This window comes from Myodes glareolus, chromosome 18 (assembly GCF_982192425.1).
Source record: "Myodes glareolus chromosome 18, mMyoGla1.1, whole genome shotgun sequence".
Lineage (NCBI taxonomy): Eukaryota > Metazoa > Chordata > Mammalia > Rodentia > Cricetidae > Myodes > Myodes glareolus.
Window position 1 is genome coordinate 45699897 of NC_142043.1, and position 17833 is coordinate 45717729.

The following is a 17833-nucleotide window of genomic DNA, read 5'->3' on the forward strand; positions in this document are numbered from 1 at the left end:
GCTGGCCTGGAACCTGCTGGTCTAGAACTCACAAGAGTCTAGAACTCCACCTGCTTCGGCTTCCTGAGTGATGCTGGGTTAAATGTGTGCACCACCACACCCAGCCTATACAAAATCTAACTTTAGACAGAAAAAAAAAGTCTTCCCAGCTACAATCCCAGGAAAGTCAGTTTCTTTCTGGTTTTGTTTTAAAGAACAAGAGGCTAGGATTCAAAAATTGAATAAGTATTTATTGTTCCAGAAGGTACATTGCTTTTTATACATATTTCATAAATGATACAGGATTGTACATGTGTTCGACATTTTGCTCGCCCCCCCTTGCCTCCCACACCACCCAGAGGACTCACTCATTGCACTGTGCCTTTCCTTCTTAAGAACCCTGCACACAAACAGGATGAGCGGTTTAAAAATAATCCACACAACAAAAAGGAACGAGGGAGAGCCTGAACAACAGGAAGGAAGTAGGAGGCTGGGGACTGAGACATGCATCCTCTCGCTCGCTCCGTCATGCCGGTGGAGGGTGGTGGCAGAAGCGGCAGTCCTGGCTGGCCTTCGACCTCTGCAAGGCACCTGGAGTCTAGGTTTGTCATTTGAAGGTTTTCTTTCGTACACAATGATCCCAAAAGCAACCCCTTGCCCCACGAGGAGGGATGAAACGTGTGAAGGAAACAGAAGCCAAAAGCCAATCAGCTGTGCGGCAAGCCCCTGTCATTCTTGCTGTCCTGCCCCCGGGACAGTTAAAAACAGAGGACAGTAGAGAGAGATTTCGTTGGCTTTTCAAGTGCAGGTGCCATCTGGAAACACGGTAGAAAACGTTCTGCAGAGTATAAGACTAATTCTTCTGTCTCTCATTTAAGACAAAAAGAAACAGGGTGGAGAAGGTAGGCTAAAGAAAGCCATAGAAAGGTACTCCTGTATAAAGATAATTGCACCCTTTGAGATCCGCCCTGGGTTTCAGCAACTGGAGTGGAGTTGGGAGGGCTCACAATGGTGAGGAAGTGTGTGTCTTAGATTAGCCAAGGTTATCCTGGCTCTGAATCAGCCCTAGAGCCATGATGTTTAGCTGATTTGTAAACCTTACATCCTCCAAGTTTGGTAACACAGATGAACACTGGCCCTCTGACCTGTGATGTGGAAGAAGTGGGGGCTATCAATGGGAGCGGTATACAAAGGAGAGGATCTTTTTCTCCTTTGAAGGTTAATTAGTAAAAAAAGTAAAACAAATACAATTAAAACCTCATGCAGTATTGCCAGTGATCTCTAGATAGCCATTCAGAACCCTGGGAGATAGACATGAGAACTCAAGACAACATAATTCAACTGCCAATCATCAAACAGTCCTAAGTTGATTTCAATGATTATTTGGATAAAAGTAGTGTAACCAGCAGGTATACATAAGTAGGTAGCTGGTCAGAAAAGGGATCTGGGGTGGAGAAATTCCTGGTAACTTCACAGAGACTGGGTCCAGCTTAAGATGAAGGCTAGCCTTACTGGCTCAGACTCTGCCAACCACAATTCATAAGGATTTGCTTTCTTATATAGGTATTTATTCCTATGTCAAAAATAAGAAACTTTAAATTAAAAAAAAAGCAAAAAACAAAACTAGAGCTGAGTGGGGTGCTGGTGTGTTAGTGTTTTGCAGACCTTGCAAAGATGCAAGAAACAAACACCCCAACATCACCCTTGCTTCGTTCTCTCAGCTGTAGCTGCATCACTCTCATCTGGAAACGAGAAGCTCAAGACAAGACTCACTAAGGCCTTTGCACTGTACTCTGCCATGCCTGAGCCTCAGAATTTAACGTCCCTTTCTTCCCTAAGATCCTTTTTGTGTTTTGTTTTAGAATTAAAGGTAAAAACCCTCTCCCCCACACGGCCCCCGCTTCCACCTGCAATGCTTGGATTAAAAAGGCATGAGTTAGAAACAGGCGTCCTCTCTGCCGGGATTCACGCTCTGCGCAGGTCAATCCTTTTCTCCGATCTGTCGGAGGGGCAGATGTACTTGCAATGGGTCCCTCAGTCTCTTAAGGTCCATTTCTGCCTAAAATAGAGACAGCAAGTGAGGAGGGGTGGTCAGTGACACCTGCAGCAACATTCCTGCCTATGGAGAGAGGGAACAGTCGCTCTGTCATTGCTATAGTCAGAATATATATCTGATCTCAGGGGCCCTGAAGATCAGAAGACAAACGTCTTTAGCCCAAGGCAGATGACCATCCTCCCAGAAAAGCAGAATGGCCAGGAGGTATAAAGACCCCAGCCTAAGAGTGCAGGAACCATGTCAGACATCCATGACAGCATTCTTCCATAAACCTTTAGGAGGATCCAAAACCTTAATCTCTGTCATTTAAACTTTGCTCATTCAATTTAAGTATTTTACTCAGTCAGCGAATTTGTTGTTGCTGTTACTGTTGTTGTTTGAGATAGGCCTTTCTATGTAACCCTGGCTGTCCTAGAACTCACGCTGTAGACCACGCTGTCCTTAAACTCAAGAGTTCCGCCTGCCTCTGCCTTCAGAGTGCTAGGATTAAAAGCGTGTGCCATCATGCTCTGCTTGCCTTTGCTGATTTTTGAGAGAGTCTCACTCTGTAGCCTAGGTGAGCCTCAAACTCACAGCAGCCTCCCTACCTCAGTGCTAGGACTATAGGCCTGAGTCTTCCCAGCTGCTAGAGCAGCGTTAAAAGGACATGCAGTCGATCGAGGCATCCTTAGGACTTGTATCAATTAGCTGTGGGTGGGGCTGATGCACCTGTATTTGTACTGGCTCCAGAGATGACCCACCAGTACCACCATTGGCTCAGAACGACTACAATCAGCCATAGAAGGCAGCGTGTGCTTAGGTCAAGGTGGGAAGAAGGATGGCACCTATTAAAGGCACAATCTCATCAACACACACACACTAGAGCTGGGCAGCCAAACACTACAGAGGATGGAAGGCCTTCTGAGGACGACTGAAAACCTCTGAAACCACTAGAGGAATGGAGAAAACAAAGATTTATTCACCAAACTCAAAGGAAGTGCAGGAATTTGAAAGGGGGGCAGTTTCTGTGCAAAGCATGTGTGTATTTAAAAGGCATCTTCTAGAACGTCGCCTGGCACAGGCTGCCCAGTCTTTCCTCCCTACCATAAGATTTTCACTTTTGTGTTGTTTCAATCCATTTAACTTGGAAGGTCTCTGGGTCAATTATTGTAGAGAGATTAAAAGAAGAAAAAAAAACTAAACCAAATAAACAAGCAAATAAAAAAACACCCAGATGACTCTAGCTGAAAAACAGGCAATTCTGAATAACTGAGAATGAAAAAAAAATAGCCCTAAAAATTCCAGTATTTGTGTCAACAGGATCGTTGGGAGTCGCCATTTTTTCATCTGCTGGGCACACTGGGGTCAGCTCAGTACCAGTAACCCGGGAGGCTGAACTAGGGGGTCACTGGAGGCAGAGGCCAGCCTCAGGCACACATTCAGACAAGTCTCTTTATACAACACCAACACCAACAACTACAGCAGCAACGGCCAGGGAGCAGCTCAGCTGGCAGAGCATGTGTCTAGCATGCGTGAGACCCCATCTCAATCCCTGGCATCTCATAAACCTGACGTGTAATCAGTCCTAGCCCATGGAAGGTGAAGGCAGGAGGACCAGAAGTTCAAGTCATATTAACTGCTACATATTGAGTTCAAGGACAGCCAAGGTTACAGAAGACACTGCCTTAAAACAAACAAACAACAAACAGAAAAATGTCCTTCTAACGAGAAACCAACCCCCTAAAAAAAAACCTTCTAGTTGAGTGTCCATTGCTAAAGGTTTTATTAACGACCTTTACCCAGGGTACAGTGGCTGGATCCCTCCTTCAGACTGCCCATTTGAAGGTCCATGATCATGGATACTAATGATGCTGTTTAAGATGGGGCTGGGATCATTTGATTTTTCTAGAATTTACCTGAGCAATTGCATCCTTGAGTTGATTGTATTTCTCTAGATCGAAACGTGACTTTTTGGCTCCTTTATGGAAAAATAATAAGTATTGTCTGTCTCTGGCTTCTGGATAAACATATTCCTAAAAAACAAAGGAGAAATTAGCCTATTAGTCCCCACTAGAAGTTTTTTTTTTTTTCAGTTTTTTGAGACAGGGTTTCTCTGGGTAGCACTCGAACTCACAGAGATCTGCTTGTCCTGCCTCCCAAGTGTTGGAATTAAAGGCGTGTGCCACTACCTGGCCAACACTAAAAGTGTTCTAAAGAAATTTATTAACTGTTAGTTAATTATTAATATTGATCAGACTGAACACAATATGTATACATAAAGACAGACCAACACGCCGTGTTACATATTTAGTTATTTCTTAAACATTTGTTTGCCTTTTGTGTTTTGAGATCAAGTTTCCTATGTTTCCTGGGACGGCCTGGATCCTGGACTCAAGTCATCCTCCTGCCTCATCCGTTCCAGCGGCTGGGGCTACAGATACTCGCTGCTGTGCCAGTACTTAGTTGTTCTTTTGTAGCCAGAGCCTATTCATTTCTTACTGCTACGTGGTATTACACTGTAGACTACATCATGGTGTATAGCGTCTATTCCACCACTGCTAAGCTGGAATGTGCTAGCAGGCCTGGACTGAATTTTATTATTTCAAGGAATTTGCCATCGTTGAGTGTGAATGTAGCATATCACTATAACAATTTAGAAGAATTAAGATGCTGCTTAACAGCCATTTGGCTCATGCTAATTAGAGATGGAGATTAGGAAAACCAATATCTAGCACAAGAAATTATGCACATTTAATTCAGCTAATGTTTCTGGTCAGAGGTGTGACCAAACTGTTTACTACTGCTATGTCACAACTTGTCACTTGGGGGCAGTCACAATATTCTGGAAGTCCAGCGGAGCGTCTAACACACAGGACAGACACTGTATTAAAGGTAATGAAGAAAGCACTGCCACTGTGTTCCAGACTAACACCGCAATAGCGTGAAGTCCAGTGAACGTGCACAGAGGAGCGCTCAGTAGCGGTACTCACTCCCCCCACACACCAGCACAGGCTAGCCCTGCCAGCTCAAGCTGGACCAGGATGGCCTTGAATTTACAGCAATCTCCTGCCTCTGCTACCCAAGTGCTAGAAAACAGGTGTGTGGCACAAGCCTAGGTTCTTCGATAGTTCTATTATTATTCTAGATCTAGATTATTTAGTTTTCAGAAATAACTACACATAAATGAAGTCCACAGGGGTAACATGGGGATTTATAGGAAAGAGAAGCTTGGGGGCAGAACACAGCTGGGTTCAGTCCCAGGTCCTACTGTTTCCAGCCTGTAACTCTTATCCTAATGAACCTGACTTCCTCATCTGCAGGGTGGATATATATTTATAGAACTGAGACTAAATAAATGAATGTAGATGTATTTATGCTATCAGATGTAAAACACATGACACGTGATGCACCTCGGGGAAAGGTGCATGGATGTTTCCACAGATGCGAGAAGGCAGCTTAATCTTTTCATAATCAAAGAAATGCAAAGTCCATAGGGAAATGTCCTTTTTTTAAAAAATTTGAGTGACTGGCAGGAATATAACAAAAACCGTTTTTGAATTCAAGGTATAACTGAAAAGTTCTTGCATGTGCCCAATAAATGTGACTCTCATTTATTTCATTTGTTGATTTCCTCAGTCCTCGAGATATACGGTACCATGGTACAATAAGGGAGTAAAATGTGAGTGGCAGCCTGCCTAAGCGGGTGTGCTGGAGCATACCTGTAACCTCGGCACCTGGGAGGCCCAGGCGGGAAGACCTAAACTTCGGGCCACACTGAACTACAAAGTGAGAACCTGTCCCTCAGCGCTAGTAGGGAACTGAGGGCAGGCCTTGAAGCCCCGTTCCTGTTTGTAAAACGAGAGGAATGCTCACCTGGCGCGTCATCACGAAATACGCGTACATGGCCATGGCACTTCCGTAGGTGATGAAATAGGTGACCGGCTCCATGATGTCCCAGGAGTATTCCCACCAGGTAAGCCGGGCCAAGATGCCAAACTGTGTGGCCATGTAGGCCAGGCCACCCCATAGCACCAGCGTCGTCCTCTTCTCGGCTTTCCTGCTGATTTCGATTCGTACCTGGCGGGCACACGTGGACAACCTTAAGGCGCTTGCCTTGGCGACAGTTTATAGTTCTTTTCAGCTGCTCTGCGCCCACCAGGGTCCAGGGCTTATCAACAGCCTGGAGCCAGCGCCAGCAGACATAACCCGCCTCTGCAATAACAGCGCTCGCAGGCACTCGCCAGACCGTCTACAGGGACAGCTGAGATTTCTGTGTGCTTTCTTAAAGTTCTATCCTACAAGTTGGTGGGAATACGAGCGTGAGTTCCACCAGCTCCTCACCCGACTGCCAGGCTAACTTTTGAAGGAGGAAACTGGAGGAAACTAAAAGCTGCCACGCCCTCTTACTGATGTGTCGGCCTCCACCTATTCTCAGTTTTAGGTCAAGTTTCTCCTGGGGCAGCACAGACTGGATTCTGAGCAAACGTGTTCAGGGCGAGATCTGCAGTATCCCACTAGCTGTCTCATTTGAGAGGGTCTAACAGCTGAGCGAAGGATACAGGCGACAACACTGCATGACTGTGGCACGCGGTACATAACGTGGTAACAACTGTCCTTGGGAGAGCAAAGGCACAACATTGAGAGGACTTATTCCTTCCTTCAATCCCAATTACCCAATTCCTTAAAATAAAGATATGGTCACAAGTCACACAAGAACGATTAGGTCGGTGAGGGACTGCATAGATGACATGCTCTCATAGGACAGTGTGGTATCCACACGCTTATGGCAATCCACACGCCTGTGGCAATGCTGCTGTAAGCAAACCCACTGTACTGTTAGCACCGGTATGACTCTCGAAGGCAATGCACACTGGGCAATGTATTCTAAACTATTCCGTCTACCGTTATGTTAGAGGCGGTTACACCAGCCTCATATATGTGGGGTCACCACCTCTCTGACTGTATCAAGAGACCACGCTGAGTGAACACCTAGCCCATCTAGGTCCTCACAAATATACTCTGTGAGGGTCTCACAATGAAGTCTCTCAGAGAGCTCTCAGAACACATCCCCATCATGAAGTGAGCAATGACCGCACCTGCGATATCATAAAGACTCAGGCTAACATGTTCACTGTAAAATATTCTAAAACATGGAAAGGAGAAAAGTCAGTCATGGGCCTACGGCTGCATGAGGTTATTATAATCCTTCCAGTTGTTCTTTGTGTATAGTATAAATGTGCACATGAATATAAATAATGGTATACAAATAATACATTAAAACTTGGCATAATGGTCGTGAGATGGCTCAGTGGGTAAGGGTGCTTGCTAGCAAGGCTGATGACCTGAGTTCAGTCCCTGGGACCCACACTGTAGAAGGAGAAAACCAACTCCTGGACATTGTTCTCTGCTCTCCATATGTGCTCACTGTGGCATTTGCATGCCCACAAAGTCAGACATAAATAAATGAACGCAATCAAAAAAACACTGGAACATATCAACACTTTTTTAGGACTTACTTTCCATAGCAATGATACTTTCTATAGTGAATTAAGTTTACACATAGTATTCCATACACTCTCCATTCATAACCTGACATCCAGTACATTTAGAAGCTCTTCTGGTCAGTAGTTGCTCTAGTTTTGGACCTCTGGGCTCTTGGTCTATTACCAAGGCTCCAGACAATCCCCTTGTAAGTCCTCTTTTGGCTCTGATCGGAACGTTTGTATGGCTCAGACCAATAAGCTAACGGACCAATTTGGTAAGTGGACTCAAATATTTCAAAGTGAGACACGGAAACCCCTATGTACTGGGGTTGGGGGGATGACACACAGAAGATCGAGGGGGAAGTTTGAGGGGTTCTCACCTTCTCCAGGGGGGCCAGCTGCTGCTTGAGGTTCTCTAACCTCTCCACGAGCTCCCGCTCCTTGTTGAGCTGATGCTGCTCGATGCACAGCGTGGTGTAGAGCTGCTGGACCAGCGTCTTCACATCATTCAGGGTTTCTGCATTTTCATGGCTTAGGAGGTCTGAAAGAAAGAGGTTCACAACTGTGGTCGGGAGATACTGTATGAGAGAATAAAAAATACCTTAAGATAAATAAATAAAATAACAATTGAACATCCCAGCCAGGAGATGGCTCAGTGGGCGAAGGTGCCTGCCACCAAGGCTGATGATTTGAGTTCATTTCCAGTGAACAACATGGTGGAAGGAGAGAACTGACTCTCACAAGTTTTCCTCTGACTTCCATACGTGTGCAAGTGTGCACATGTGCACACACTCAAAGTCCATGCATGTGCACGCCTACATAAATAAATAAAATGTAATAAAAATTGAATACCTTAAATGAAGAAGTGCTATTCCAAGATCTACGAGACAATGAAAGGCCATGAGGCAAGTCCGTCCATTATGGGAGTCCCTCAGCATTAAACTGAATAACAGTTTTTAAAATATCAGTCTATCAATCAAGGAAGTAAATTCACATGAGGGCAACTCAAAAACTTTGAAATCAATATCCATTACTATATTTTTAGAAGTCCAAGAGCTCTGAATACAGCCATGGCCAAGGGAAATGGGAAGGGTAACCCCCAGTGGTTAGGGTGTGGCTAGGGAGCTAGTCTAGCATACCAGGCCCTGGGCCTGACTTCCCAGCCCTAAAAAACAGTCATACCAACAGACAGACAAGGACAAAACACTTGAGACCCAAGTTCAAAACCAATCAGGAGGGTCAGGGTGAGCCTCATTGCAATTCTTTATTAATTTATTAATTCTTTATTAAAGTCAGTAATTTATCTGTGGCCTTGACATTTTTGTTGATGTTTTCCCATTTAGACACTTCTATTGAAAACATACATAGTGTTTCATTTACAAATGTAAAGGCAATAGAATAAAAACCCCACTACACTGTAGTATTCTTAACACTACACGCCTTCCCCAGCACACCAGCCAACTTCTATTCGATTTTCTTTATCAAAGACTGAGAATAGCTGTTTGGGCCTCAGTATCATGCTGTAAAGGGCATAGAGTTATGAAAATGATCAAAAAGGTAAAAGATTAAATTCTCTGAATCGATATATTTTTATATGGGCAGCAGATGTCTCCAAAAATCTAAAATGTATTGAGGTTCTAATAAAAATTCAGCTATATTTTAAGCTCTGATCAGTCCTTTCCCAAATCAAAATTTGGTCCCAGGAACATGAACCATCTGTTTCCGACATCCTTCAGTATAGTTATCACGAAGTTAATCAATGAAGACGTCCATGTAAGGCAGGGAAGTGGATCGGAGAAAAGCTGATGTGGTCAAACGTCCAACATGGAACCTTACAGAGCTTCAGGAGGTGTGTATGGGATTGACAGCAACAGAAAGAAGAACACTATGACCTCTAGAAGTCGTTCATGACAGCAGGATCCTCCTGCAGCAAGGCTGCAAGCTCTCACGGGAATATGGCTTTACCGTACAGGGACACTGCATCCCATAGCCATTTCTTCTTCCAGAACACTGGTGTGACTTGATGGAACCCACAGCTCCCAACTCCAAGGTCAGGAGCTGGGGTAAAACGAAACCTCCTAATACTACTTGCAACTCAGTTCTCTTTTGAAAATATACATCCTGAAGTTGATATGGATTTCTCATGGTTAACAGGATTCTCTCCCAAACAGTAACCTATGCTGTGGTGGTTTGAAGGAGAATGGCCCCATAGGCCATATTTGATGTTTGGTTCCCCAGTTGGTGGAACTGTTCGGGAAGGACAGTGTGTGGCTTTGTTGGAGGAGGTGTGTCACGAGGGGCAGGTTTTGACCTCCAGACATCCCCAGTGTATTCTCTGCCTCCGGCTTTTGGAACAGGCTGCTCCAACGCCATGCCTGCCTACCTGCCTGCTGCCATGTTCCCTGCCATGATGGTCATGGAACCATAAGCCCAAACAAACCCTTCTCTAAGTTGCCTTGGTCATGGTGTTTATCACAGCATTTGGAAATATGGTTGATATTTGTTTTACAATTGAGGAAATTTCCATTAGAAAATCATTAAAAATGTGTTAGTTTTAAAAAGCATAATCTTCAGGCTATGAATTTTACTGTATAGATTTAATTGATTAGTTAATTGATTAAGAGACAGTGCCCTTGAATTCATCTCATGATCCTCCCGCCTCTGCCTCCTGAGCTGGAATCCCAGGCAAGCACCTCTATGCTTGCGAAACTTACTCTGTATCAGTCCTCCTGTGTCCACTGAGCCTGTGCATACTCTTTTTTCTCTACTAGGTTGATGTTAGTAGAGAAAGCATCAACTACTAGAATGCTAGTAGTTAGAAGGTTCTTTTCCTCACTTCATAGGCACAGAAACACTTCTAAATAATTTTTTAAACTTCTTTTATTATTTTTAATATTTTTCTTATTTAAAATTTAACTTCAGATCTGCACTCCCTGTCATGCCAGTTCAAACGTTTTCCTGACATGCACACAGTGGGGGAGAGCAGATACGGCTGCTACGGCAGACATCCCACTGTCGGGCCACCGCTCATCTGCAGCATTTGCTATCTAACAGCAGATCCAGGCCCAGAACCAGATGCAGACTTCTAAAGACGGCCTGTTCAATACGGGAACCACTAGCCACACGCTTCTGTTTATTTTTAACTATTTGTCTTAAACTGACAAGTACAAAGCATATATATTTATCATCAGTATGTTATTTTGAAATATGTACCCACTGTGAAATGGCTAAATATAGATATTTATTACTTCACGTGCTTTTTTTGGTGAAAAATCTACTCCAAGTGATAGCCGAGAATACAATATATTGTTAGTAATAGTTACCTCACTTGATCTTATTCAACTCCATTTTTTTTAAATCTTCTGACTAACATTTCTGTAACTTCCCACTGGTTAAATCTGTCAAAAGATTCAGTTCTCTGGTCACAGTCATTTACTTATGGATACTATATTCGACAGGGCAGAACCATTACATTTTTAATACTGCAGAAAGATTTTTCTTTTTTGGTGCTGAGGATTGAACTCAAAGCCCTGTGCCAGAAACTTCTATTTAACAACACAGAAGAATTTCCTCACCTACAGTAGAGTACTTCACCGCAGGCCTCCACTAAGATCTGGATGTCCATGGATTCCCAGGTTCCCTAGGGGCTACCAGCTGTCCCACAGTGCCACAGCTTCAGCGCTTCTGACTTCTCTCTGATCCCCAAGCTCCCCTTCAGACCTCTTCTTCAGCTCTAGCTATAATTTCTAAAAGGTCTTTCTCCTGCCATGAATAATTTTATGTATGTATATGGGTACATGTGTGTACTCGTGTATGTGTGTGTGATGGGGAGGCAGAGACAGGCAAAGACATAAATGTGTGTGTACATGTGCATGTGAGTGTCGAACCCTGAACATCATTCACCTTCGTGACAAGGCCTTTCACTGACCTGGAACTTGCCATTGAGTTCGACTAGCTGGTCAGGGAGCCCCAGGGATCTGCCTGCCTCTGCCTCCCCAGTACTGGGTACGCAGCCCCCGTGTCAGACTCTTTTTACATGTGTTCAGAGAACTGCAAGGCAAGAACTCCATTATTAACTATCCCCTAGGCCCCTTTATTTTATAATATTCATGTGGCTCTGCTTCACCGAAACACAACACAAATAGTATGTATGAAACGTTACTATTTGCCTAAAACATGTATACACATTTGCTTGTGTGCCTAAAAAGAGTATCTGAGGAGCAGGGATTCGGTGATTATGTAAGATTATTTTAGACTTTGGGAGCTGAGCCTTAGGAATGTATTATCCATCCTAAACAATAATAACAAGACACTAACATGCTACCACAATGCCTTCCTTCTAACCGTGATTTAAAAAGATCCAGAGAATGGTAAGTTGTAGGTCTCAGAGAGGTGCCATTCTAGACCTGGCTAAAAGTAATCTTTAGGCTCATGCAATGGCAAAGCCTTGGTGGTCTCAGAGCTTACCATTTATTTGTCAGGTTGCTTTAACAGGAATGATATGGCTTAAGGTTCTGTCACGGCACAGGTGACAATAACAACCCCAACCCTTGACCCTGAGAAGTCAGCAAAGAGGAAAATTTTTCTAATGGCTTAGCAATTGTTCCTTGGGTTAAATCATGCATGGCTCTCTCACACACAAAATAATAACGGCATGTTTACCAGCATCTCTGTAGACACCATCGATCCCAGAATAATAATAATGTCAGAGAGATATGCTAATATAATGAGCCATGGAAATCCTTGTCATCCACAAACATAATGAGACAGTCTTAGCTATCTGAGTCCCTAATGAGGCAGCTGTTACCACTGCTTAGTCTGCCTTCTCGACCTCATTCTTCAAATCGCACCACGGAGAAGCGAGGTCTCTAACTTCCCGTGCGCGGCTACATGGGAACGGGCTTGAGAAGTGTCATTCAAAAGGACTCTCCTTAGCAGGCAGAGCCATATCCTCTAGTAACATGGGGTACATTTTCTTCCTTTCCAAGAACAAGAGAAAGGTAATTAGCTATTTTCCAGGCTTTTGTGCTCCTTTCTATGTTCCCGTTTCTGTTTGCGACTTGAACGATGAACAGCTATGGCCATTAACAGGATGTACTGGACTTGGCACCTAGCTTTCCTGTTATGACATGCCCCCTTGTTCCAACCTCGGATGTAGGCTCTCATTTGCTCTGGCTCAGACACAAGGCTGTCAACACCTCCAGCCTGCTGTCCCATGTACACATGGCGTGTGGCCATACCGGACTAGGCATGAATGAGTCCTTTGTCCTCGGAGCCTGGTGTATATGAACTCATAGTTTATTCAACATTCTGAGCACTTTAGCTCTCACAAGCCATAATACAGTGCCACACAGACAATTCTTTAAAACTATATAGGAAGCCAGACACGGTGGTGTACACATATACGCCAAATAGTAGGTGGGGAGGGGAGGTGGTAGGATTAATAATTTGAGGCCAGTCTGGGCTCTATAATAATACTGACGAAAAAGACAAAAAACAAAACAAAAAATTCTTCAAGAATACTGCCGAGTTTACCAAATTCTACCAGTTTTCTCCACAGATTTCAGACTCTTGACCCCTGAAACTTCATATCCCAGCGTACTTCTAGAGAACCTGGGCAGGTATTTCACACTTTTGAGACACAGAAAAAGAAAAAAAAGTCACTGTGTATCAAAAAAAAAAAAAAACCCCAAATATAATCCCTCCTGTGATCAGTTTCTACTTGAGTTTTCCTTACTTCTCTTGAGAGCAGCCTTATTTAAAAACAAAAGCATTTATTTCTGTTTGAAAAACAGTGAGAAGATGCTGGATTGGACATGGTTTCCAGTCTGTACAGGTGTAGACGGAAACCGCTATCTACTTTGCTGAGGGTCACCCCCCCTTCATTTATTCCTTCATTCTTTTTCTGCTGTTAGACAGGAGACTCTGGCCTCCGAATGATCAAAATCCTCCAGGTTTGAGTTATTTAATTCCTTCAACACGGGATGAGCCTGAGTCACAGCGCCTGCCTTCTCAGAGAACATTTACAGAGAAAAAGAAGCGGAGTTCAGAGTTTATCACTTCCGGTTTGTTTGGAGCCAGAGAAGGAACGAATAGGATGCTTTAGGGCACCACAGATGAGCTGACCTGGAGAGTTTTAACATGAGAGAGTGCAGGCAAGGAAGGATCAGGGAGAAAGGCATGCCAGAGGGCAGCTGTGTGATGGGAAGGCCAGCATGGACTAACGTATGACAGAGCCAGCTCTTTTCAGGTGTACTTATTTAAAGAAATTTATACATAGGCATTATGTCGTGGAGGCCAGAGGGTGTTGGATTCCCCGGAACTGGAGTCATCTGCAGCTCTGAGCTGCCTGATGTGGGTACAGGGACCTGAACCTGGGTCCTCCAGAAGAGCAGCAAGTATTCTTAACTGATCCTTCTCTCCAGTTCACTAGATCTATTTTTTTTTTTGGGGGGGGGGACAGGATGTCTCTGGAACTCACTTTGTAGATCAGGCTGGCTTTGAACTTAGAGATCTGCCTGTCTCTCTGTCTCTGCCTCCCAAGGGCTGGGATTAAAAGTGCACATCACTGCATCTGGCTTAGATCCAATTCTTAAGAGCAGGACTAAAAGGAGTGTCATAGGAGGTTAGTGCGGGAGTAGTGATTGTGAGGGGTAGTAGCAGCAAAAGACAATGAATCTCAGGGCAAAGAGTGAAAACGGCCAACAAAGACAGAAGCTACTCTGGAGCCTGGGATGAAAAGGAAAACCAGTAATACCGAAGCATGCATTTTACATATGTGTGTGTATAAAAAATGACTATTAAAATGCTGCCTTGGATACTGATATTTTGGTGCCCTCTTAAAATGCGCACCAAAGTTGTGTATCTCCCTTTTTTTCCCCACACCAAAGTAAGAATGTGTTTATTGGAAATTCCTAAGGATTCTAGAAGGCCCCAGGACGCAGAATATGTTGATTTTTATATTGCTGAGAAGGCACTGTGTATTCAGTAGGAACCAGAGCTCTCATTTTGAGAGCTGATCTTTTTCCATGAGGGTGATGCCCAGCAGAGGCTGCCATCCACTGCTTCCAGTCAGCCATGTGATCACAATCAGCCAATAGCCTGTCGTATGTAGTACGTGCTGCCTGTGTTTTTGTTTTTAATGCTATGTTTTACATATGTGCATCCAATTATGTCTCAAAAATACCCTGCCATGTGCCCTACATGAGATTATCAGAGCTTTATAATAAAGCAGACTTTTTGTGAGACGATTTTGTTCAATAATATTTGATGTGCTTAAGTTTTGAATACACTTAAGATAAACTAAACTAAAACATAATCTTTGCTGGGCGGTGTTGGTGCACACTTTTAATCCCAACACTTGGGGGGCAGAGGCAGGCGGATCTCTAAGTTCGAGGCCAGCCTGGTCTATAGAGTGAGTTCTAGGACAGCTAGGGCTACACAGTGAAACCCTGTCTTTAAAAATCAAAAAGAAACAAAAACAAATAAATAAAAGAAAGAAAAAGACATAATCTTTGTAAGTCGGGTGTATCAAATACAGTTTATATTTACAACTCCATTGGACTTACTAACCACACTGGAGGCCAAGAAAGATTAGAATAATTGCTTCAGAACTTAAACCGCTAAAGAAACAAAATGACCAATCCCTACCAGTGTTTTGCAGAGCAGAGATACCCTTTGTTTAAACATAAAGATTTCCTTCATCTTAGTCTAACATAGAAGAATATGTCCCTGCCATGATGGATGTATTCCTTTGGAACTGTAAGCTAAAAGAAACCCTCTGCAAGGAAAACACAAGGCTGGTGAGTTGGTTCGGGGGTAAAGGTGTCTGCTGCTAAGCCTGAGGCCCTGAGTTCAAGCTGAGGGACTTTCACAGTGGAGGGAAAGACCTGACTCTGTAGAGTTGTCCTCTGACCTCCACAAGTGTGCTATGACACACACACACAGACAAGCACACACATGCTCACACACACACACAGACACATAGACACACACACAGATATACACTGACACGCACACACACACAAATGTGCGCGCACACACACACACACACACACAGATACACATGTATAATAATGAAAAAGAATTTGAAGAGAGAGAACCTGTGTCAGGAGGAACTTTTGGTAAGGACATTCAGGTAGATGAGACGGAATGACCACACTCCGGTATCAAGCTGGAAGCCTGGCTTAGTGCCAAGTCAGGCTCGCTGTACGTTAAGTGTGAAGACCACATGTGTGTTTCTCAGGGTTACTTATGGTCCAAAGACCTTCCCACCTTCATAAAACCTTACTAAGGCTGTTTTTACCTCTCTTTGGTGGCCGTACGTGGTAGGTTAAGTCGTTAATGACAAGCTTAAAGTCATCGAGGAGGAGGAGGTCAATTCCCGTGGAGGCAGCAACTCGGACGCCATCTGTTAAAATTTTAAATGGATCTGTTCAGGCACTGACCCATAATTATTTAAGAATGGTCAGAAAAAAAACCCCAAAACTAGCAACATCCCCTACAAGCTCAAATAGCTTTAGAGTGCTTCATCCCATTTGTCTGCTAACCTTTGCCTCATACCCCGGAGGCCTATGCTAAACATAGATCAGTTTGTAGAATGCTCTTTGTGTTTAGGCCGGCTCTGCGGATTTAACAATCGCTTTTCCCGCAGCTGTGGGAACAAGTGAAATAACTGCTGGTCATGGACCCACAGGGCTCAGCTGGACTCTGGAGTCGACTGCGGAGCAGCGTGGACCTTTACACCGGGAGCCGGGAGGAAGAGGCTCAGAGCTTTCCATAGCAAGGTACTTGGCAGACCAGCCACCCACAAGCTGGTAATTAATTCGGTAAGGAAGGATGTGATGGGGAGTAAGCATACCAAATGGGTCGGCCAAGCATATTACTAAAGGGTTTGGAGTGTTTAAGGCACAGAAGTTAATATGCCAAGGACGGAAGTTGGTGGCCGTCGTAGCGGGTGGCTGCCAGGGAAAGGTAATGGGTAGTTACTAGTCTCTCAATCTTTCTGTAGGTTTGAAAGATTTTCTGAGTCAAAATGAAAACAATTCTTTTGGCACTTAAACAGATGTTACATCAAATGAGAGTTTTTAGTGTCTTATTGTATAGTCTCAAATCACAGACGCTATTTTGGTAAACATTCAAGGGCTCAGCTACTGGGAAAACACATTCTGCACCTACAGTTATGACAAGAGGCCTCTGGAACATGAACTGTGATTGCCTGCTTGTCCTTGGGATGGCATCGATGTGAGCTGCGTCTGAATGAGACTCCCTGTGGGCACACATCTGCTGACAGTGAACAGTTATGTCCCGAGGACCATGGGGACAGGAAGGGCGCTGTCCTGCATACTTGCAAAGCAAAAACTCCTGTGTTTTCTAAAGTTAGACTGAGCGGTTTGGGGTGAGAATGAAAAGCAGAAGCGACTGTACCTGGCGAGTAGATGGCAACCCTGTCGATCCCCCGATCCTCCTCTTGCAGCTGTCGTAGAAACACACCGACAGAGTCGGAGATAGGTTTGAGTGTGAATTGGCAGCGTTCACGCCGAGATGGCAGCCTCACGGATATCACCGGCAACCCATTCTGATAAACCACCGTCACGTCTGAGCGAAAGGACCCATAAACACACGACAGTTAGGCATTTACTGCAAGTCAAAGTTCTCATCATCATTACTCCTGTTGTGCTGGGACCACCATTAGTACGACTTAAGAAGCTTTGAGGGTTAGTCTAGTCACAGATTCTTGAATGGTCAGATCAAGGGACTCATTTTTCATGTACGGAAAAATGTACAAGGAGCCGTCTTCTGAGAGGGCCAAGGAGAGGCTTTTGTGGAACACAATGCAGGGAGCTCTTGGGATGGCTGAGTCAAGTCCTGGTCCTATCTGGCAAGATTTTATTCAGTAGCCAAAGATGGAGACAATTGGACGACTGGTACAGCCTGTGGGAGGTGTGTCAATCTTGGGACGCAGAGTTTTCGAAAACTCTTCCCAAAATCTATCAATAACTGAGGCTCTTCCTCAGAATGATAAACCAATGCTTAAGGTATACTCTAGCTAAACATTCAGTTACACAACACGATGTGTCATGTGTGGAAACAGAACCCAGCCCCTTCTGGGTGTGTGCACATCCACCTGAGTTCAGCTGGAAGTGAAAGCAAGAGAATTTCCCAAGAGCAATGTATGCAGAGGAGCACTGGTGGCCACCAACTGCGGGACTCGCTACACAGTACGGACAGCAGTCCTTATTCCCTTCTTTCTTCTTTTGGCAATTTCAATGCACAAAGCCTTAGTAAAGTGAATCCCAGAAAACCTTTTCTAAGAATAATTTTCAGATATATTTTT

General features: G+C 44.2%; 1 protein-coding gene across 1 annotated transcript in view; it reads right to left on the minus strand.

Annotated features, from left to right (window-relative positions):
* Positions 1-209: 209 nt before the first annotated feature.
* The window catches only part of Mcu (mitochondrial calcium uniporter), a 162050-nt gene continuing 144426 nt past the window's right edge, over positions 210-17833 (minus strand). Inside the window, exons 3-8 of the mRNA XM_085679664.2 lie at positions 16924-17094; positions 15803-15907; positions 7878-8038; positions 5888-6091; positions 3931-4047; positions 210-2038 (exon numbers count right to left, since the gene is read on the minus strand). Of these exons, the coding sequence (XP_085535790.1) occupies positions 1961-2038; positions 3931-4047; positions 5888-6091; positions 7878-8038; positions 15803-15907; positions 16924-17094 (836 nt within the window). The 3' untranslated portion in view covers positions 210-1960. The remainder of the gene's footprint in view (positions 2039-3930; positions 4048-5887; positions 6092-7877; positions 8039-15802; positions 15908-16923; positions 17095-17833) is intronic.